The 23983-nt window shown below is 41.8% G+C and overlaps 1 protein-coding gene across 7 annotated transcripts in view; it reads right to left on the reverse strand.

The window, feature by feature from the left end:
* Window positions 1-23983, reverse strand: part of ELF1 (E74 like ETS transcription factor 1) — a 65553-nt gene that overhangs the window by 26434 nt on the left and 15136 nt on the right. For 3 of the 7 annotated variants that reach the window (XM_035101316.3, XM_035101317.3, XM_088674933.1), the window contains one exon: window positions 2202-2487. The exons of 1 other annotated variant lie outside the window; for it this stretch is intronic. In XM_035101316.3, coding sequence (XP_034957207.1) covers window positions 2202-2273 — 72 coding nt within the window. In that variant the 5' untranslated portion in view covers window positions 2274-2487. Of the gene's footprint in view, window positions 1-2201; window positions 2488-2632; window positions 2810-17887; window positions 18021-23496; window positions 23879-23983 lie in introns of those variants that run through there. 3 more of the 7 variants (XM_088674932.1, XM_035101315.3, XM_035101318.3) reach the window with 3 other exon arrangements.

Consider the following 23983-nt stretch of genomic DNA (forward strand, 5'->3'; position numbering starts at 1 on the left):
GTTTTGGACTACAATTCCCATCTTCCCCTACCACTGGTCCTGTTAGCTAAGGATCATGGGAGTTGTAGGCCAAAACATCTGGAGGGCCGCAGTTTGGGGATGCCTGCCATACACAGTCTCCAAACTCCATCTTACCCTGAAATTTGTCATTTCTTAAAATAAGAATCAATTTTAAAAAATTGATTGCTTCTATGGCTTTCCCAATATGATGCCGTAAGGTTTTTTTGCCCCTCCCAAGGCGTCCCCAAATTTTACCCCTATTTTTTTTTAACTTACAGGGTTTTTAAAATAATGTTTTTGCTGACTGCTCCCATGGGTCCCTCACTATGGTACTATGATGCCAAAAGATTTTCTATAGCTCCCAAGCCCTACCGCCCTCAACTAGTCATTTTCTAAAAAAATACAAACCCTTGCTTTTGCTGATCTTTACTGTTCACTCCCTGATATGATTCTGTGAACCCCCTACCTGCAAAATAAGATAATAATCAAATGTCCCCTTCCTAACCCTCTTTCTCTGAGCAGGGTTTGCAGATGCAAGAGGGCTCCTCCCAGCCCAGCCCTGCCAAAGCTGAGGATACCACTCAGGCATGGACACTCTGATCCAGCCCAGCTCCCCAGGATTCTTCAAGCCCAGTTTGCAAGGGCTTCCAGAAAAAGCCCACCCAAATGCTGAGCTGCCTTGACTGCCCTCTAGCTCCTCTGTCTCATGCCTTTTGCTTGTGCACAGAAAGAGGGAGGGAGAAAGCCACAACCAGAAGACAGGACACTCTTCTTGAGGGATACACAAGTGCCAAACATTTCAAGAGGCAAAGCGCCAATAAAAGCTGCTCACAGTCTGTGGCTCTTTGGCTCCAACCAACACTGTTAATGGTCAGGTATAGCGGGAGCTGCCGTCCGGGGAGCCACAGCTTAGCCACCCTTCATGTATTTTATCTATCTGCAATAATAATAGTTGACACCAACATAATCATTTTTGGCTGCTCAGAGGTGCCTCTGGGCCCAGAAGGCAGCAGAAGGGGGTCTAACGGGGTACGGCATGCTTATATGCACTCCGACACACACGGGAGGCCAGGAACAGAACCCCTGCGTGAAATGGTTGTCCCCTGGATACTGCTCAATTTTTAAAAAAATAAACCCCTCAAAGCAGTTACAAAAAGAACAAAATGATGACATTAGCAGCAAAAGTAATTAAAAACAACTATTTAAAACATTAAAAAATACTTAAAATCAACAATAAGCTAAAACCTAGATTAAAACACATGGTCAACATTCTACACGTGTGGATAGGCTTGCCTAAGGTGTTTTAGCAGGCACCAAAAAGAGCATTGTGAAGGCACCTGCCTAGTGTCAATAAGCAAGGAGTTCCAAAGTGTGTGCGCTGTCACACTAAAAGATTGATTCATTTGATAGGCTATCAGTAATAATTTATATTTTAGTTTGGAATTGATATTCTTTGAATATTATAGGGAAATATTAGATTTATTGGGAAATATTAGATTTATTGGTAAATATTAGATTTATTGGTAAATATTATATTAATAAGTAAGGAATATGAGTAATTAAACTGCTAAGGATGTTTTAAAGTGAAACTCAGAAGAAAGAGATCCAGGGAAGTCATTTAACATTGTTAAAGAAAGTTAGAAGAGAAATAAGAATCTTTTTGTTTTTGTTCTTTTTTCTTTTTTGCATTGTGTTTTTGTTTGATTATATGTTTGTATGTTTGAAAATGAATTATTATTATTATTATTATTAATAAAAAAAGATTGATTCACTTGATTGATTCACTTACTACCAGTAGCACCTTGAGCTTTGCCAGTGACAAACTGGATCCAGAGGTACTCTGAAACAATGAACCTGCTCTTTCAGGGAGAGTGCAATCCCATCCAGAGAAAAAAATTCACCAGTTTCTCAGATGTAGGAACCACTCACCCACAGTGCTTCCGTCTTGCTAGGATTCACGTTCAGTTTGCTTTTTCTCATCCATCTGGAGAATTATAGGTGTTGTAAAGTCTTAAGGAATGAAGCCTATCAACTAAATTGCTCATAAACACACATACACTAGAAAGCAATTCATAGATGTGCATTTCCCTTGTGATTAGAATCAACGGTTCAAAAGGGGAAAAAAGTAAAACAACGCTTTTAATATTTGCGTAGAATACCCCAGCGGTTATCCAACGTGGTTTATTTTATTTCTCCCTTACCTGTTGCTCATCCTCCATAACATTACTGGCAAATTCAAACATTAGGTCATTCTGCTGTACAGCTGCTGCCATAATAAAGCATTCCAAGATTTCAGTTCTGCATGTGAGGAAAATGCTCCTTCAATGTAAAGAAACAGAGTTTATCATCAGGAATGAGTTGTGTGGGCTAGACGATCTTGAAGTTACTCAGGTACCCAGATTCTTATACAATCTTCCCGGATTCTACTATTCAGAGACAGGTCAATTAGAAAATGCCTTCCAGAATACTCTTGCAATCCAAAGACCCCTGAAAAACAAAATCAAGATCACAGTCATAAAAAATGTAAAATAAAATCAAAGACGACGCTATAAAGCCCATCTCTTTATTTTTAAAACCTTACTAATATTACTTAAAACAGACATACAATGGAGTACGTGATCAGAAAACCCACCATCTAAGGTGACCGGAGGGATCGAACTCCACCAGTCCACATAACACATTTCTTCCTTTCAAGCCGATCCAACTTTGCAATATACAGTATATTTATTATTGGTTTAAGAAAATGTCTCTCTTTACCACACTCCTAAGACTCGTTGCTTGTTTTTGATCTAAAGACGCAGAAAAGTCTTCTTCCACCCCTAAGTGAGCAGATATTTGGGCATTTTTTTCAACCCTGTGTAAATGCAACGCGAGTGTATTCTTATCTCTAACACCGGCTTGTAAACAGCAGGAAGGAAACATTGACCACGTCATGGCAAATGAGACATGCAAAGAACTGTATACTACAAAACCTGATAAACAGAACTGCACTAGGAATATTGCAACATGTGGGAAGATGGACTTATAATTCTCTCATTCTAACAAACCATGTATAAAGTTGGACTAAATCAGTTTAGCAGGAAGTGATAAGCTATATCAAAATTCTAACCTGAGATAAAAATAGTCAAAGCAGCGCTATTAAAAGCAAAACATAAATGAGATCAAGATATGGTGTGTGATGTTCTCTGCTTTAATTTTGGCAATCCTCTTGATATTTGTACTCAAAGAGCTATTGTACCAAACCCATATTGGGAGAGGCAGCTTTCAGAAGGTCACAAATGCAGCTGATCAAACTTTATTTTTATTTCCTATAGATGTGCTGCATAGAACTCGTTAGGTCAGAAATTCCCTAATGATCCCCGCCAACATTGCAGTGCCCCTCCTCCTCTCCTTACAATGAATCCTCATATTCAGTGTGCACTAGAAACTAAAGTTCTTCTGATTAGTTCTAAGAAGTGACACAGTTCTTGGTGCCTGGGCTCTCATCTTTGCATACTTAAAATAATAAATTGTAGAGTCGGAAGTGACACTAGGGGCCATCTAGTCTGTTATTGTTGTTGTTTAGTCGTGTCCGACTCTTCGTGACACCATGGACCAGAGCATGCCAGGCACTCCTGTCTTCCACTGCCTCCCGCAGTTTGGTCAAACTCATGTTCGTAGCTTCGAGAACACTGTCCAACCATCTTGTCCTCTGTCGTCCCCTTCTCCTTGTGCCCTCAATCTTTCCCAACATCAGGGTCTTTTCCAAGGATTCTTCTCTTCTCATGAGGTGGCCAAAGTATTGGAGCCTCAGCTTCAGGATCTGTCCTTCCAGTGAGCACTCAGGGCTGATTTCCTTCAGAATGGATAGATTTTATCTTCTTGCAGTCCATGGGACTCTCAAGAGTCTCCTCCAGCACCATAATTCAAAAGCATCAATTCTTCAGCGATCAGCCTTCTTCATGGTCCAGCTCTCACTTCCATACATCACTACTGGGAAAACCATAGCTTTAACTATACGGATCTTTGTCGGCAAGGTGATGTCTCTGCTTTTTAAGATGCTGTCTAGGTTTGTCATTGCTTTTCTCCCAAGAAGCAGGCGTCTTTTAATTTCGTGGTTGCTGTCACCATCTGCAGTGATTAAGGAGCCCAAGAAAGTAAAATCTCTCACTGCCTCCATTTCTTCCCCTTCTATTTGCCAGGAGGTGATGGGACCAGTGGCCATGATCTTGGTGTTTTTTTTATGTTGAGCTTCAGACCATATTTTGTGCACTCCTCTTTCACCCTCATTAAAAGGTTCTTTAATTCCTCCTCACTTTCTGCCATCAAGGTTGTGTCATCTGCATATCTGAGGTTGTTGATATTTCTTCCGACAATCTTAATTCCAGTTTGGGATTCATCCAGTCCAGCCTTTCACATGATGAATTCTGCATATAAGTTAAATAAGCAGGGAGACAATATACAGCCTTGTCGTGCTCCTTTCCCAATTTTGAACCAATCAGTTGTTCCATATCCAGTTCTAACTGTAGCTTCTTGTCCCACATAGAGATTTCTCAGGAGACAGATGAGGTGATCAGGCACTCCCATTTCTTTAAGAACTTGCCATAGTTTGCTGTGGTTGACACAGTCAAAGGCTTTTGCATAGTCAATGAAGCAGATGTCTTTCTGGAACTCTCTAGCTTTCTCCATAAATCCAGCGCATGTTTGCAATTTGGTCTCTGGTTCCTCTGCCCCTACGAAATCCAGTTTGCACTTCTGGGAGTTCTCAGTCCACATACTGCCTAAGCCTGCCTTGTAGAATTTTGAGCATAACCTTGCTAACCCCCTGCAATTCAGGAATCTCAACTAAACAATCCCTGATAGATGACATCCAGCTTCTGCTTTAAAACCTCCAATTAAGGAGGAATTATGTTCCACTTTCAAACAGTTCTTACTGTCAGAAGTTCTTCCTGAAATCTTTAGCTGAAATCTCCTTTCTTGTAAGTTGAAGCCATTTGCTCAGGTCCTAGCAACAGGAAAAGCAGGCTTGCTCTCTCCTCCACATGACAGCCCTTCATATATTTGAAGATGTCTATCATGCCTCCTCCCAGCCTCCTCTTTTCCAGACTAAACATACCCAGCTTCTTCAAGCACTCCTCATGAGGCTTGGTTTCCAGACCCTTGATCATCTTGGTTGCCCTCCTCTGCTCACCTTCCAGCTTGTCAACATCCTTCTTAAATTGTGGTGCCCAAAATTGGACACAGTATTCCAAGTGTGGTCGGACTAAGGCAGAATAGAGTGGTACTATTATTTCCCTTGATCTGGACACTAGACTTCTGTTGATGCAGCCAAGAATAACATTAGCTTTTTTGCTGCTGCATCACACTGTTGACTCATGTTAAGCTTGTGACTCATGTTAAGCTTGTGGTCCACCAAGACCCCTAGATCCCTTTCACATGTACTGCTAGTAAACCAGGTGTCCCCCATCCTATATTTGTGCGTCTGGTTCTTCCTGCCCATGTGCAGAACCTTATCTTTGTCCCTACTGAAATTCATTTTGTTAGTCTGGACTCTGTTCTCCAAACTGTCACGGTCATTTTGAATTCTGATTCTGCCTTATGAGGCATTAGCTACCCCTCCCAAATTGGTGTCACCTGCAAGGGTGATGAGCATTCCCTCAATACCTTCATTCAAGTACTTTATACATATGTTGAACATCAACTGGCCCAGAACAGAACCGTGTGGCACCCCACTTGCCACTTTTTTCCAGGATGATGAGGAACCGTTAGTGAGCACTCCTTGGGTTTGATCAGTCAACCATCTACAAACCCATTTCACAGTTACCTCATCCAGCCCACATTTTACCAGCTTCTCTGCAAGACTATCATGGGGGATGCATTTGTCAGAAGCCTTACTGAAATTGAGATACACTATGTCCACAGCATTCCCAAGCTATCAAAAAAAGAAAAGAAAAGAAAGGAGATTCGTCTGGCATTACTTGTTTTTGAGAAACCCATGCTCAGTTTTAGTAATCATAACTTCCTATTTTTAATGCCCGTAGACTAACTTTTTAATTATCTGTTCTAGGGCTGTTCCTAGGATGGACCTCTAACTCACTGGTCAGTAGTTACTTGGGTCTTCTCCCCCCCCTTTGAAGATGGGAACATTTGCCCACCTGCCGTCTTCAGGGACCTCACCTCTTCTCCAATAATTCTCAAAGATAATAGACAAAGGCTCTGAAATTATATCCACAAGCTCCTTCCTTGGTGCAGCTCACCAGGCCCTGGAGATCTGAATTCATTTAAAGTAGCTAGGGGTTCCCTTACCCCTTATTTTCCTATCTTAGGCTATAGTTCTCTCCTTGTATCATTTATTCTGTTATCACCAGTAGAAACCAAGCAGCTTCTCAACCATAATAAAGGACAAAAGTGGTAAGGACCTAACAGAAGCAGAAGACATCAAGAAGAGGTGGCAAGAATACACAGAGGAATTATACCAGAAAGATATGGAGGTCTCGTACACCCCAGGTACTGTGGTTGCTGACCTTGAGCCAGACATCTTGGAGAGTGAAGTCAAATGGGCCTTAGAAGAGGACTTCCAGCCGATCGTGGAGCAATGGCGGGCACCGTTTTCCTCGGCTGAGGAGAACGGGTGCCTTCGAGGAAGGGGGGGCTGCTTCAGCGCAGCGGCCCCCCAGAAGAAACCCTAAATTGAGCTTTTTGGGGATGTGGATCTGGCAGACGCCAGAAGTGAGCTCCCCCCTCCCTCGGTTTGCCTATTTTTGGGCAACAAGAGAGCAGGGGGTCGGAGCAAATCGCGGCGCATCGGAACAAAGCTACCTCGGAGGCACGAAGCTGCGACCCTGCCAGGCGACAGCGATCGGTACTTCCCCCCCCCAAAAAAAATTGGAACTCTAAAGACCGTGCATACTGAAATAATTGGACTAATTAGTAAAAATTTGGTCACAGGAGGAGATTGAAAAAGGAAGTCGGTCTCCCCCCATTGAGAGAACAGAGACGCAGTTAACTTGCCTATAGCCAGAATAAGTGAAAGGAACTTATCAATTACCAAAGAGTGGACTTAAAACCCTCCCCCTGAGACAGGGTAAGGGGAGAAGGGTTAAATTTATTTAAATCCCTGCAAGAACTTTCAATTTGGATGGGGGGGGAACCCCTGGAAACTGGCTTCGGGTCACCAGAAGGATTAGCAAGCTGCCATTGTGACATCACAATAAGAAGGAATTTGTTTACCTCTTTGAGGCTGAGATTTGTTAACTTTGAAGAGAGCGCAAAATATAAGGCTGTGGACAAGGAGTTTGATATGCTCTTTTCATTAATGGGCACATGATTTTTTTAAAGACATGAAGAATTGAAAATGAGATTAATAACCAGATCGGACATAAAATTGGTTTGGAAATACGAATTGCACCGCCTCCTGCTGGGTTATCTGCTCTTTTCCCATGAAATCTGAGATGACCAGGATGTCTGTAGTCATAACATCATCTGAGGCATTTGAGTCCCTCAACTTTCAGAAACTACTTTAGGAACAGCTTTTGGACCTTAAAAATGATTTGATGCAAAACAATATACTGATACGTGAAATGAGTGAAAGAACTCAGAACTACAAGGGAAATGAAAAAGGACTAACTCCAACAGAGAATGAAGAGAAGCAAAATGAACAATTATCAGACATGGACAATGCAACAGAATTTTAACAAGAAGAGGAAAATGCATGGACTATTGTTCCCCCAGTGAGAGGGGGGAACAGGACACCTGTTTGATTCAAGGAGACCTCACAGAAGAACCAGTGTGGAATAATGTCCTCCTGGTGAGAGAGGGAGGGCAGGATCCACACTGGGGCCAGAATTTAGAGGGAAAGAAAATTGAGACAGAGCTGGAAAGTGGAAATATAACTGGATGGTTTTGTGCTACAATTTTTAAAGAATTGGGGAGACAGCAGGGGAGGATTAAGGAAGCATGGTGGTTAGGATGGGATGGAGGTTAGGATGGGATGACATGAGTCTGACCAAACTGCGGGAGGCAGTGGAAGACAGGAGTGCCTGGCGTGCTTTGGTCCATGGGGTCACGAAGAGTCGGACATGACTAAACGACTAAACAACAACAACAAATATATTAATATTGTTATATTAATATGGTCTTCCTCCCTCCCAGTTGCTGTCAAGTGTGACCAACATGAATAATCACATCCCTAGTAGGGCAGGCAGCTGGTACAATTCAGCCAGACCAGAAATTCCAGTTTTTTCACATTGCTGTCTCTCTTCCTTCAGGACTGTGCCTGCACTATCGTTGTGTCAGATTACAGAGAGCCAGGACTTTTAGCCCTTGCAAAACAACTAAACATGTCACATACCAAGATCTGCCTATACCTGTTGCTTCATATTTAACCCCTTTATGCACAAAATGCCATAAAAACACTTTTAAAATAAGACTTACAAACACAGTTATATGCCTAGATGTTAATATAACTTAACATTTTTTTTTAATCACCGTGGCACTTTAAAGTATTTCAGGTAGCAAAATTTATTTATGCCATGTCAGAACGAACTTGCTCAGAAATCAGATACAAAGGTTAAAAACAAACAGAAATTATCTTTTATAAAGGTTCTTGACTTGCTTTTCTATTATTGCAGGAAATATTTTAAATACACCCATTCACTTATTCCAGTCTGTTTCTGAATTTTTTCTGTAATAAAACAGCTACTTTGAGATCTTGTATAGAATGTACAGAATGTATAGATTGTACAGACTGGAAAGAGAAGTTGCTGAATTGCAACTCATTACCAAGCTTAAAACCATGGAGAGACCTGGTCTGAATAAGGACACTGGATTCTTATCTCATTATACATGATCAAGCTTTCTTTAGCACCTCAGTCCTTGCTTTTTCCTGCAAGACCAATTGCAGTCGTTAATAGTCTTTAACAGTCATCAACAGGTTTACCACTCCTATCAGCCAATCACCCATTCCCACCCCCCTTCTGAGTAATACCCCTCTCTACCCTCTCACTATATATAAGGGTCTGGTGACTTCTGTTTCAGTGTGTCTGAAGAAGTGTGCATACACACTAAAGCTCATAGTTGGTCTCTAAGGTGCTACTGGAAGGATTTCTTTATTTTGTTTTGACTGCGTCAGACCAACACAGCTACCTACCTGTAACCATTCACTTATGATACTGACAGAAGTTCACATTTTCATATAAACACTGTAAGCGGTAGTTTTAATAATTGCTCCCTGCCGTCAGGTCATGGCCTTTCTGTTTGTTTCCTGCAATAAATAGCTGTTCAAAGTAGCCAACAGACGCATAACCCAATCCACACTTCACTGCAAAGTTAAATTTGAAGCATATGACAATCTAAGCAATGGAAGACACAAGGGACCAGTTCTTGCTCTCAAGGATGAGCACTGTATCCTTAACGTGGATATGTCTCTTTCCATCTCATCGCTTCTGCCTCTTCTTACTTGCCATTCGTCAGCCATTGCTCCCCTGAGAAAACCCCCTTTACTGTTGCTATTTTGAGAGCTCTCTCTTTCTGTCACTTCTCACAGCTCTCCCCTCAACTCTATCCAATACAATTGCTGGTAACACTTAAGAAACGCTATATATATTCTACACAAAGCTTTGAAACTTGTATGAGCTTTCTGCTGATAACTGATAACTACACACGTCAAAAGGAATAAAAGCACAAACATGCTCTGTACGGTATGAATTATGTTAGCACCTTTTCCTTTACATGCATTATCCACTGGACAGGTTTGTCCTGGACCGAAAGGTTTTTTTCAAATGCTAAGTGAAAACTGAACTGAAAAGGCAGGCTTAGCTGATGAAAAGAGAAAGCACCACACAGCCTGCCCAGAAGAGAAGCACAGGTGACTTTCTAGCTCCATGCAAGTGGAGAGGACAGTCACGAAAGACCAGTGACTTTGGTCTTGGAGACCAGCCACACGGTGCATTTTCAGAAACGGCATCTTCCTTTTAAGAAACCTTTCCTGTGCAAAATGCTCACAACCCTATGGAATCAACAAACCCTATCCCTCCCCTGCTCTTAGAAAGGCACATCCAAAATATTACGCTAGCATAAATCCTTCATTTCAGGGCTCTTTATGGAACAGTAGGATAGAGACAACACAGTTGTGGGAAAGGTAAAGGGACCCCTGACCATTAGGTCCAGTCGCGGACGACTCTGGGGTTGCGGCGCTCATCTTGCTTTACTGGCCAAGGGAGCCGGCATACAGCTTCCAGGTCATGTGGCAGCATGACAAAGCTGCTTCTGGCGAACCAGAGCAGCGCACTGAAACGCCGTTTACCTTCCTGCCGGAACGGTACCTGTTTATCTACTTGCACTTTGACGTGCTTTCGAATTGCTAGGTTGGCAGGAGCAGGGACCGAGCAATGGGAGCTCACCCCATCACGGGGATTCGAACTGCCAACCTTTCAATCGGCAAGCCCTAGGCTCTGTGGTTTAACCCACAGCGCCACCCACATTCCACTGTTGTAGTACTCAAGAGTTAAAAACAGCAAAAACTACAGCAAAAATGAAAAGCGGACAATAGAATTGCTAATGCTACAAGCCTAATTTCTTTTAAACTGCAATTTGTTTTAAACTGTTTTCTGTGCTGTATTTTATTTGGCTGCAACCTGTGCTGGGACTTTTTGGTGAAAGGAAGGTACTAGTAGCAGCAGCATACCCTCCAACATTTCTCTGATGAAAATAGGGACATCCCATTCCATAAGGATCTTTTTACTATTTATACCCCACACATATTAGTGGGTTGCCCCAGCACTCTAAGCAGCTTCCAACAGTATATAGAAACATAATAAAACATAAAAAAATAAAAAAAAATCCTACACAGGATTGCCTTCAGATGGCTTGGAGGCTGGATAACTCCATACCCTGCAACATTTCTCCAATGAAAATAGGGACATCCTAAGGAAAAGCGGGACATTCTGGGATCAAATCAGAAACCAGGAAGGTTTCTCCAAATCAGGGATGTCCCTGGAAAATAGGGACCCTTGGAGGGTCTGTAGTAGCAGCAGCAGTAGTCCTAGTGCTGGGAGTTTTTAAGCTCTGCTGAAACCAACAGGATCTAAAAGCCGATGAAGCCAAGCATGTGATCATAGAAAAAATGTTTTGGGAACACAATTCAAGGCTGGAAATGTGGGCAAAGTGCTAGTTTGATCATGAACTTCAGCGTCTGCCAGGGAACGGTTGCTGAGGAAAGCCCTGCCCCATCCTCAGTGCTGTGTTTAGTTTCCAGCAAAGAAGCAGGAAAGTGAAGAAAATACACCTATTCCAGGTGCACTGCAGAAGCAGTGAATGAAAAATGAGAAGCAAACAAAATACAATGAAACACTTTCCCACCTCTGGGGTACCTTGCAGCCCCACAGAATCCTTACAAGGAACAGAACAGATAAACTATATCAAGCAAACAACAGCTAGAGATCAGCATGAACCAGCTGTGCCCACTCAGAACAAAGTCCTGTCTCTCAATAATATAGACATACCTCGGAAGACAAATGGAATCATTCCAGAAGTTTGTTTGACTTCCAAAAAGTTTGGAAACCAAGGCATAGCTTCCGAATCGTTCCCAATTGTGCAGGCGTGCCAGAAACAATAGCGGAAGCGCCAGATGTTCAGCTTCCCAAAAAAGTTCGGAAACCAGAACACTCACTTCCAGTTTTCGATCGTTTGGGAGCCAGAATGTTCAACTCCCAAGGTGTTCGGGAGCCGAGGTACGACTGTATACAGGTTCTGCCATGATTTTCATAGGTAACCTTGTTTGGGCACTAAGCAAATAACCACTTTAAATTCCCTTTATTCTCTTAGATTGACAAAGTTAGTGATACTGTACTCTAACTCACTATGGGAATAAAATGAATTCCACCATCTAAATTGGGAGTTCTAAAGCAAGATGAACTCAAAACAGGAGATTAGAGTCCTGAAAAACTGGGCAATGGTCTTTTGAAACATCAAGCTTCCTTTAGGACTTCCAACAAGGGTAGTATCCAGCAACAAAGGTTCTGTCCTGCTCAAGACACTGTGTTTCACAGTTTAAATTCACATTTCAAATTGATGCTTGAAATAGCATAAAGGCTACTTACAAATGCAGATTGTATAAATTACTACAAATAATACATCACAAAACAGTTGAGATTTAAAACATTCTTTTTTAAAAAAAAAAATCATTAACTAGCAAGCAGTTACAAAGAGCTTTCCAATTAGGCAGTTATCTACAGGAAGTGAGGAAAATGTTGCAACTCTAAATTTCAGAACTGGCTAGCTTCTACCTGATCAAGAAATCTTTCCAGCTCAAAACCTGCACATTCTTTCACCAAATGAAATTGGTTGAAAGGGAAAAAATATCCTGCTTTGTGGAGGATTGCCATGTGTGAGAGCCTTTAAAACCTCAAAGTAAGCAGATCGTCCTTCTTCACATGACTGTTCGCAGCAAGCAAGATTTTAGTTTTGCCCCCAGCAGATAGGAGCCGTCATGGTGACCAAGGCATCACCACTGCTTTTGGTGGCGGACAGAATTTATGGGCTGCCAACTAGCAACCGTTTTTCTTATTCTTTGGGACGAATATGAAAATATTTGTACTTAAGCTAATGGATGTGATCCATTATAGAACATCAATGATAATCACATTTATACTAGTTTGTCACAGGCATGCAATTTACTCCATCATGTAATTTCATGTTAACCCCAATTGGAAGATAGATTTCATGGAATTCTACAGTGTTCTAATACAAATAAATTGATCGTAAGTTTTCTGACTAATCCTAACAATTATTTTTCAGGTAGGTAGCCGTGTTGGTCTGATGCAGTCAAAATAAATAAATAAATTGTCCAGTAGCACCTTAGAGACGAACTAAGTTTGTTCTGGGTATAAGCTTTCATGTGCATGCACACTTCTTCAGATACACTGAAACAGAAGTCACCAGGCCCTTATATATAGTGGGAGGGTGGGGTGGGGTTTTTCTCAGAAGGGTAGTTTTTCTCAGATGGGTGATTGACTAAATGGGTATAGTAAACCTGTTGACAACTGTTAATGACTAAATTAGTCCTACAGGAAAAAGCAAGGGACAGTATGCAGATGACCAAAAATAGCTTTAGCTATTAATTATCTACTCTGCCTTATTCCTCCATTTGTTGCTCATGATCAGAAATATTCCCATTTTCCATTAAGTCCAGTCTTGAAAAAAGAATACAGTCATTTTTTCCACTTTAGATTGTTACATCATAACCTTCATGAGAAGAATTAAAGAACAGCAGTATCTTGGTTCATCTGTTCCACTTCTAGTGGTCTAACTGACAGGAAGCAGACATGTAGCTATGAAGGATGAGTGACAAGTGCTTCCTGCCTTCACTACTGCATCTTTCTTTCACACTTGTAGTAGGAGAGTTCATTAATGTCACAGTATACTAAACAAAGCATCCAGTGTAATGCCTTTCAGAGAAACACCTGCTAACATCTGCAAAGCAACATGCTATAAAATACAAATTCAAAACACTGTGGGGCAAAGCGAGCCAATTCTCACACTGAAGGCAAAGAAAAAACTGGGAGAAATGAAAGATGGCAAACATTCTTTGAAATTAAGTATATTAAGTATATTACCAGAAATCACAAACCACCATCTTAAGAAATAAGAAATTATGTTCCCTAGCTTCACAAGATCTAATGGCTAGCAAGGCTTCTACGGTAGCAGTTGTGACCTAAACATATTGTGGTGAGTTTGCAGGGGAGGAAGTTGGCTATGTGAGATCCTCTTCACCCCTGGATCCAGCAAATGTTAACATAGAAGCCAAGCTAGCTTCCTGTGTTAAGGTGATCAGCAGGCCATTAAGAGATCAAAGGAGACAGGAATCTGTGGGAGACAGCAAACAGGTGGGCACCCTCCCTCAACTCAAGAGAGTTAGAAGGATAAAGCCTGGGTTTTGAGTTGCAGTGAGGTGAATCCAAAGCAAGGCAGCAAGCTGGAGAGAGGCAGGACAACCTTTGAGAGCAAGGTTAGACTTCTTCTTGAATCCAATACCCTTTTTGGGTGTTGATGCTGTGAACCCCTCCCTCATAGGCAGAGGTTGTATATACTGTATGCATAAAGAGATCAGGTATCATAAAGACACCACAGTCTCCTCTGTGGAAACCTGAGCCCTGGGTAAGGGCCTGGAAGCGCTGGAATGGGAGGTTGGGGTGGCTGCAGGCAACAATATGATGTGTCACATGTTCATCAACACAAAAACTGGATGGAAGCAACTGATCCTGCATTTTTATGAAACACAGCATGATTAAATCTATTGAATGATGGAAGCATTTCAGAGTTTGACAAACATCTGTTGCCAACTGTAGCACACACCTTTCTGCTACGAAAGTCATACAAAATTTTTCTTTCTTCATCAAAAAACCATCACAAAACAGGAAGTACCAGAATGGGAAAATAAAAGTGTTAGCTGGGAGGGACTACAAACAAGCCTGGCAATTTTAACTGGGCAATCTTAGATTTTGTTTGGAAAATATTAAGATACATGTACGATGGATATTGTAACTCCAACTATTTTTTCCTAGGTAAAAATCAACCCTATAATTGTTTAAAGCATTGAAATATTGCATTATTTAAAAGGGGAATTTTCACAAAAAATTGGAACTATCGTAAGAAGCCCACATCACTGTCAAATCTAACCAATCAGTGGCAACAGCAATAGAGGAGGTGGGGGGAAGAAAGGAACCACATATACTTGTGCCCAAATACACACCAAATTTACAGCAAGCAGGCAGCCACAAAGCCTCCAAATTTTAAAAGCCACTTCTTTAAACTGTGGAGGAAGAAATGAGTGTCTGCTGATAACGGACCTGAAACTCTTGAGAAGCCGGATGGATCTTAAATACACATCTCCTTTTGTACTTTAGGGAAAAAATTCAAATTCCCACCATAAAGGGCTCCTCCTTATGCTCCAGTTTCTTGCTACATTTTGTAACCTAAACTTCCATATACAACTAAAATTATGAAAACAAAAACAATTTACACGCATATACGGAACTTTCCTAAAATTATTCAGATTGCAGACTGTTTCAACTTCTGGAATATTACAAAAAGGACTTTGTAGGTGAGGAAGGGAGAAATGAAGTATAAGCGGCACTTAGAATCATAGAGTTGGAAGAGACCACAAGGGCCATCCAGTCCAACCCCCTGCCAAGCAGGAAACACCATCAAAGCATTCTTGACATATGCCTGTCAAGCTTCTGCTTAAAGACCTCCAAAAAAGGAGACTCCACCACACTCCTTGGCAGCAAATTCCACTGTCGAACAGCTCTTACTGTCAGGAAGTTTGCCCTCCTCCAGTCTGCTGGGACTTCGCCTGTTCTCCAGGAATTCTCAAGGATTACTGCCAGTGGTTCTGAAATCACCTCTGCCAGTTCTTTTAATAGTAGTTCATCTGGCCCTGGAGACTTGAATACAACATCTAAACTAGCCAAGTATTCTTGTACTACCTCCTTACTTGTTCTGGGCTGTGTTTCCCCAGCTGAGTCATCTGCTCCATGTTCTTCAGGTCGGGCATTGTTTTCTTTTTTGGAGAAGACTGAGGCAAAGAAGGCATTGAGGAGTTCTGCCCTTTCTCTGTCCCCTGCTCGCATTTCACCATCTTCTCCTCTAAGTGACCCCACTGTTTCCTTGTTCTTCCTTTTGCTACGGACATACCCATAAAAGCCCCCTTTTTTGCTTTTAACCTCTCTAGCAAGCCTGAGTTCATTCTGTGCTTTAGCTTTTCTGACTTTGTCTCTACACGTGCTGGCTATTTGTTTCAATTCCTCTCTGATCACTGATGCAAACCCACATCTACTTCCTCTAGTCCTTCCTGGAGAAAATGATGAAAGGCGAGCAGTGGCCTTCAAGGTGTTTCAGGGTGCTATACAGTATACCTTTAAGGTCTCTATATAAAATCACTGTGAGGGAAGTCACCTGGAGGTTTGGGTTGAAGTGCCATCAGTATGACACCCAATTCTACTTCTCTTTTCTATCTGCTCGCCCCAGGGAGGCCCTGAGGCAGTTTTTGGGTGGATGACAGGAAACAAGGTGAAGCTTAATCCAGGTAAGAAGACTGTGCTGTGGGGTGGGAAAACCAACTCCAAATATTCTGAATGGAAGTTTGCAAATGCTCCCAGACTAGGTTGCCCTCCCCACAGAAGGGGCGGGCTTCTTATTACTATCTTTTTACTATCCTTTTACTGCTGGCTTTAGTGGTTGGTCTGCGGCTGAATTTTTAGTAAGGTCACATTACCTCATTTTAGTAATGTATTGCCCTGTTTTGAAACGTACAATTTAAAAACAGATTATGGTTTGAATGTGTCAGTTTTTGCAAACCATTATTCTTGAAAAGTACTCTTAGTATGAGTACCTAAGGTAGTGTTACTCAAAGTAAGCAAAAAGTAAGGTTACCATAACTTCCTGACATCCTGTAGTGTGCGCACACTCAGAGGATGACCTCCAAACCATTCTAAATATCTTTGCAGAAGGTTACAAAAAGCTTGGCCTATCACTCAACATCCAAAAATCCAAAGTGCAGCACCAACAAGTACAAAATAACCCCTCTGCAGCGCCACAAATCCAACTCAGTGGTGTAACGTCGGAAAATGTTGATCACTTCTACCTAGGCAGTTACCTTTTCCACAAGGGCCAACACTGATGCTGAAATCCAGCATTGCCTGAGGTCTGCAAGTGCGGCTTTCTCCCGATTGAAGTGCAGAGTGTTTGCGGACCAGGACATCCACAGGGAAACCAAAGTGCTTGTGTACAAAGCTATTGTACTACCAACATTACTATATGCTTGTGAAACATGGACCACTTATAAACGCCATCTCCAACTCCTCAAAAGATTCCATCAATGGTGTCTCCGAAAAAATTTACACATCACTTGGGAAGACAGGCGAACTAATATCAGCGTACTGGAAGAAGCAAAGATCACCAGTGTTGAAGCAATGATTCTTCAACATCAACTCCGTTGGACTGCTCATGTTGTGCGGATGCCTGATGATCATCTTCCAAAGCAACTACTCTCTTCCCAACTTAAAAATGGAAAGCGTAATGCTGGTGGTCAACAAAAGAAGTTTCAAGTCTCAAGGCAAATTTTAAAAAATGTAGTATAAACACTGACAAGTGGGGGAAACACCGGCCTGCGAGCGCTCCAGTTGGAGAACAGCCTTTACCAAAGGTGTCATGGGCTTTGAAGAAACTCGATCTCAGGACACAAGGGAGAAACATGCTAAGAGGAAGGCACGCTTAAATCCACACCGTGGATGTCCCCAATGTGGAAGGACGTGTGGATCCAGAATTCACCTCCACAGTCATTTACGGACCCATTGTTAAAATTGTGTTTATGGAAGACAATCTTACTCAGCTGATCGCCAAAGAAGGAGAAGACTCATGGTTTCAGTTTCAGGACAAAGGAGGGTTCCTGCTTCATCTTAATTTCCACTTTGAGAGCTCTATCTGAGAAAAGTTATAGTGCCTTCCCTCTGGGTATGCAGCACAATATTCTAAGTGTCCTTTGTACTCTGATCCTTCCCCCTTTGCAAAATCGACAGTAATGGAGGTGTTGCTAATCGTCTCTCATGAGCATCCTTTGCTCTGGTTAAGAGGTTGCCAGAATTCTACTGTACCCTCGATATGAATGAAATCCTGTATAGGATGCCCAGGGAACAACTACAATTCATTTTTGTCATCAAGTAGCTTCCAGTTTTAATGGAGGGGGGAGCATAAACTGAGGAGCAAAGAACAGATTGGTCAGATAACCAAAAATCTGTAAAGATTTTGCTAAAAAAAATCAGGATACAACTATTGTTGCATCAATAGGAGTATAGCATCTAGATCAAGGGAAGTAATAGTACCACTGTATTCTGCTCTGGTCAGACCTCACCTGGAATACTGTGTCCAGTTCTGGGCACCACAGTTCAAGAAGGATACTGACAAGCTGGAATGTGTCCAGAGGAGGGCAACCAAAATGGTCAATGTCTTATGAGGAACGGCTTAGGGAGCTGGATATGTTTAGCCTGGAGAAGAGAAGGTTAAGGGGAGATATGATAGCCATGCTCAAATATATAAAATGATGTCATATAGAGGAGGGAGAAAGGTTGTTTTCTGCTGCTCCAGAGAAGCGGACACGGAGCAATGGATTCAAACTACAAGAAAGAAGATTCCACCAAAACATTAGGAAGAACTTCCTGACAGTAAGAGCTGTTCGAGAGTGGAATTTGCTGCCAAGGAGTGTTGTGGAGGTTTTTAAGCGGAGGCTTGCCAGGCATATGTCAGGAATGCTTTGATGGTGTTTCCTGCTTAGCAGGGGGTTGGACTGGATGGCCCTTGTGGTCTCTTCCAACTCTATGATTCTAAGTTTCTTGTGTAATCTGCAAAAATCAACAAGTGAGGTTTTTCAAGACGTAGAGGCAAATATAAGCATCAGCTCATGTCTTTTGATAAGTAGCTGTTCAAGTACAGCAGAAAAGGCCAGTAGAATAAAAGAAATTGTCAACTGCACAAACTTTGAAACCACAGAGATAGGAACAGGTGTGGTAAACATAAAAATATATATTCCAACACATTTTAAGCAGTCATTACTTTTCATCTGGGGAACATTACTGAATGGGTTTCTTTTACTCCCAAGCAAGTTGGTGACAATCCCTTGAAAGAGACCTCCTGAAAAATAATAGCAGTAGTACCTTATTTTGCCTATACTGTACTCCAAAAATATACTGGGAGTTCTGAACAGTTTTTTGCTACTCTGCTGCTCCTGGATAATAAGGCCGGTGTAACATACAATGTGGCCAAATTCTGCATAGCAGCAATTAAAATGTGACACATAATGACTAGCACCCAGGAGTAGTATATTGACGGAAGATCATCAAGGGTTCCTCATCTGACAGATAAATGACCAGCTGGAACTGCTTTTTTATGTATATGTAATTTTATTTATTTTAGTTTGTTCTGAGATTGTAAATTTTTTAATTGGTGATTTCATCCTAATACTGGTCATTGACCATAATAAAATGACTTGACTTGAACTGCCGTAGTTGCTATTTAACTTTGCTTGAGTACCAGAAACTGCAAGTGAAAACACAACATGAGTAGTTGTCAAACAACAATTTTGCTCTCTTAATGAAGAGATGCACTTCTCTCTTTCCCTATCCACCCATCCTCTTTCCCAGTTTTAATATTTTGATGTAAACCACTTTTTGTGAAATGCAGCACACACACACACACCCCAGAACCAACATTCAAAACATCCCAAATGTTTCTATGCAGGTCCTGTTCTATTCAGTTAGGTCAGTCATTCTATTCTGTTCTGTTTCTTTTATTTGCAATAGGCTAGATATCACATTCACTGTTCACGCAAAGGACAAATTAACAGACACTTCATATCCAACAGCAGCCACCGCCTGGGTTTATGTGACATGGGACAAGCAACTTAGCACTGCAATTCACCACTTTTTGTTAAATACGTCCAACAATTTGGAAATGAAGGGTTGCTTTTTTTAAAGAAAAAAAGCCCAAAAAGCCCAGTAATGAAAAAATGATCCTACTCCAAGCAGAAAATGTTTTATAATGGTCATTTCAATAACAATGTTTTAAAAAGAGGCTAGCAGATTTGGTTTTGACAGAATATGTCAGGAGACCACTAGGAACTATGAGAACATTACTAACTAGTGTATTTCAGCCCGTTTAATAACGGGCGCTAGAACATCCTGGGGTTCGGAGAAGCGCTTGTGCAGCGCTTCTCCGAACCCTGGGACCTGTCCTTGCTGTCGGCGGCAGGGGGACAGGAACGGAGGAGGAGAAAGCGCTGCGTTCTCCTCCTCCGTTCCTCTCCCCCAGCCGCCGACAGGAAGGACGCGCGCACTCTCCCCCCCCTGCCTCCTCCAACCGCCGCTCCTCACGGACAGGGAGGGTTGTGAGGAGGCCTTCGCCGGCCTCCACCCTCGCTTCCCTGACGTGCCCTGCAGTGAGGCGGTGTCCGGTGGGAGCGGCGGTTGGAGGAGGCGGAGGGGGGAGAGTGTGCGCGCGCAGTCTCTGCTGTCCAATCCCTGTATCCCTGGGGCACACGCGCAGTGACCCAGGGACACACGGGACAGCTTGGGCGCAGGGACAACTTGGACTTTATTATATAGGATTATTACAAAAAGTGAACATTCACCTTTAACTTTTTCCGCTGCCCCTTAAGCGAGATACAATGTGATGAGAATCTCCTGTACTTTTTCTACACAATGTAACACCCATGGAGGGGATCAAGCTGGGAAAACTATAGGGGAGGGGACTGATCTCACAACACCTTCCACTGAAAAATTGCCTCCTCCTCCAGGGTTGTTCTTTCCCCTTGGAAAAATTGCAGGTACCCATATAATTCTGCCCTAAAAAGGGGGAATAGCAGGTGGAATTTTTAACCAAGAAATGAAACAGAGATGTGGGCCAACCAAAGACTAGACCACCACTCAAGCTGTGAGAATTCCTGTGTCCTACCTGGTGAGACGAATGAGGGGGTGGAAGTTGAACTTGAATCCTGACAAGATAAGAGGCACTGTGTGTGAGACTGGTTCCCGTGTCCAAGAAACTGGTCAACTCCCTGCTCTGAATGGCGTTGCACTCCCCAAGAAGGAGCAAAGTTCACAATCTGGGGTTGCTTCCAGTTTAGTCACTGGAGGTCCAGGTAGACTCAGTGGCTAGAAACCCCTTTTAACAGATGCAACCGGTGTAACACCTACAATGTTCCTGAATCAAAGCAGTTAATGCATTGGTTACTTCAAGGGTGGATTATTGGAATGCTTGTAGGGCTTCCCTTGCACTTGATCCAAAAGTTGCAGATAGTGCAGGATACTGCGGCATGATCGCTGACAGGAGTGAGACCCTGTCAGCATAGAATGGCTTTGCTCAGATAACGGCAGTGGTTCCTGATTTGCTACTGGACCAAGTTCAAGTTGTTCCTGTTGGTATATAAAGCCTGTGACAACTTGGGACCAGTTTACTGGTAAGATTGCTTTATCCCATATAGGGCCACTCATGCCCTTTGATCTGAGGAACTAGCACTGTTAAAGGTGCCACATAATCAGTGTTTTTTCTTTTAAAATGTTTAGGGGTACTCTCATTTTGACTCAAGAAAATCACCATTTTATACTTCAAATCAGGAAAAATAAATGGACAGCAAATAGACAAAAGTACAAAGATTTCCAAAATGTTTAGGAGTATTCATACCCCTGCGTCCCCCCAGAAAAAAAGCACTGACCATAATACTTGGAATGCATTTGAAAGAAATCCATATTTTAGTGTGACAGCACACATTTTGGAATCACTTTGGGCATTTTGAAATCAGGCCAGCACATCCACTGCACTTTTTCTGGTGCCTGTTAAAAACGTTTTGTTTAGGCATGACTATTTAGATATGTACAGCGTTGACATGTGTTTTAATCTGGTTTTTTTGCTCATAACTGATTTTATTTTTTAAAAAATGCTTTAAATAGTTGTTTTTAACTGGTTTTACTGAAAATCTGAACGTTTTATTATTTTTGTAAACTGCTTTGAATGTTTGTTTTTTTTAAAAAAAAACACACACACAATCAAGCAGTACATAAACTTTAGTGAATAAATAAATAAATAAATATCTAGTTTGGCCTTCTGAGGCTAGCAACCCAAAGTTGTCATGTTCAAGGGCTTCTGCCCATCTCGTGAGAATGGTTTAAGGGCTGTTGTTGTTGTTTGCTTTCAGCAGCATACCCCTCCTGCCCCTATTACCAAGCTCCCTTTCATATCTCCTCAGATTCAAAAGAGGTTTGCTTTGTGGCACCGGTAAAAGTTGACTGCTGTTCACAAAAAGTTGTCCTAAAGCATTACTGAATATAGACAGCAATCACCAAGTTCTTTGGATCACAGATATATATGTGGATTTCAAAGTTATTTTTAAATACAGTGGCACCTCTGGTTAAAACGAACGTAATTCGTTCTGGAGGTCTGTTCTTAACCTGAAAATGTTCTTAACCTGAAGCACCACTTTAGCTCATGGGACCTCCTGCTGCCGCCGATGCACAATTTCTGTTCTCATCCTGAAGCAAAGTTCTTAACCTCAGGTACTATTTCTGGGTTAGCAGAGTCTGTAACCTGAAGCGTTTGTAACCCGAGGTACCACTGTATCTGATAACATAGGCTCCTTATATGCTAGGGAATACCACTACTTTGAGAGCATTAAACACTAGGGATACTGCAGGAGAACTTAATAGAAAGGCTGAAACGAAGGAACCGTACCAGAAATTGAACAGCATCTGACCAGCACCCCCCCCCCCCCGCCCCAGACAACATGCAAGCTTTCTATCTTGGTAATGGTGGTAGCAGCAAAAAGCCCCATTGTATTCCATCCACCCAGGGAGGCATTACAGGCAGCTGTTCCTCTGGCACTGCATCTTCTGTTTTAAGGAATCAGACCTGGTTTTAAAAGTTATTCAAGTTTTGTTTTCAGTTGAAAAGGGAAAATAAAACACAGCTTACTCAGATAAGCCTTCAGCTAAAACTGACAACTAACGCCTAAACAAGACAGGCAGAATCCCCCCTCTAAAATCATGTTGTGGAAAACAGTATCTTTGCATGTTGAAGTTGCATGTTGAAGTCAATAGAGAAATAATTTACAACTCGAGCGTATTCCCCTCCCCCCATTGAAACAGCCTTTCCACTCCTTGGTCCTAACCTGAGACCTTTATGTTACAACAACACAAACTCCCTTCTGCTATAAAATGTAATATATACGTTTTGCAGTATAGAACAGCAGAAATTCCCAGCAACAACAGTCTATAGGATTATGACAACTACAAACTCTTAGTTTTTCATTTTTGGGGGTAGCGTAACAGAAAGATGAGTGCTAAAATCACAGACAACAGAAGACTGGCTCAGTCTTCCTCAGTTCAATCTCTTGGATGTGAACAATCAGAATTCACCTCTTTAACCCAGCTCAGTTTACTAATGTGTCGTCTGGAGGATTCCCACAGGCTTGCCTATACCATGCTTAGACACACGTACTGTAACTATTTTACAAATAAGAATCTACCTTAAAGGTAAAGGCTACACCTGAAGTGTATTTTTTTTCTGTGGCACACAGTTTATATTATATTAGTTTCCTTTTTCAAAAACCTTAAATCCATTAACACTTTTATATATAGGTAAACCAGTAAAGCTGACAGGCCCCCTTAAAGTCATTTTCATTTTTCATGCAATCAAACTAATTGTGCTACAACAGATCGTTTTTCCAGCCTTAATCTTGCAAACCCATTTTTTAATATTGTGGCAAACAAAACCTTTAAATACCAAACAGTCAGTATAACACTATCTGTTCCCTATTTTTTAATTAAATTAAGCGTGGGACTTTCAATTATTAACATAGCCAAAAGCACATAGCCATGTTTGTTTTTAAAAACTCAGCAGGTACACCTAATCCTCTACCAGAAATATTAAATTTAAGTTACAGACACTTCACCAAGTTAAATCAGTCAAAATTACCTTGATCTAGGATGTTTGCAGAGTCCCAAAAGCTAGACAGTAAAAAGAAATCCAGCAGTTTTGTGCAGTTAAAATGGCTTCTGTAGATTGGGGAAGTGGTGTGTGTGCCTCAGCTTATGAGTCATACATGAAACTAAATGTTTCTCAGCGAGGCACGCCCAGGTTGCTGTGGGCCCAATTACTCCACCAGGTCAAACATGCAAATCTTCAGGTAAGAGGGGAAAGAGAGAACAACCTGAATCAGCCAGCCACACCTTAGCTAGTTGGAGAGCAAAGGCCGAACAATTGCCTGGAACATACAGACGTGAGCACGCTCAACAAGTGGAGAAGGAGAGGCCACAGCAATTCATGCAGCCCTATCAGATATTCCTCCCTGCACTCTGTTTGCTAAAGAACCAAATAATTTCACTGTTCAGAGAAGTTAATGATCAATCACCAAACCCTTTACACTGTAAATCAGCTAAACACAACTTTGCAGTATTGTTAA

The sequence above is a fragment of the Zootoca vivipara genome, chromosome 8 (assembly GCF_965207765.1).
Source record: "Zootoca vivipara chromosome 8, rZooViv2.hap1.1, whole genome shotgun sequence".
Classification (NCBI taxonomy): Eukaryota; Metazoa; Chordata; class Lepidosauria; order Squamata; family Lacertidae; genus Zootoca; species Zootoca vivipara.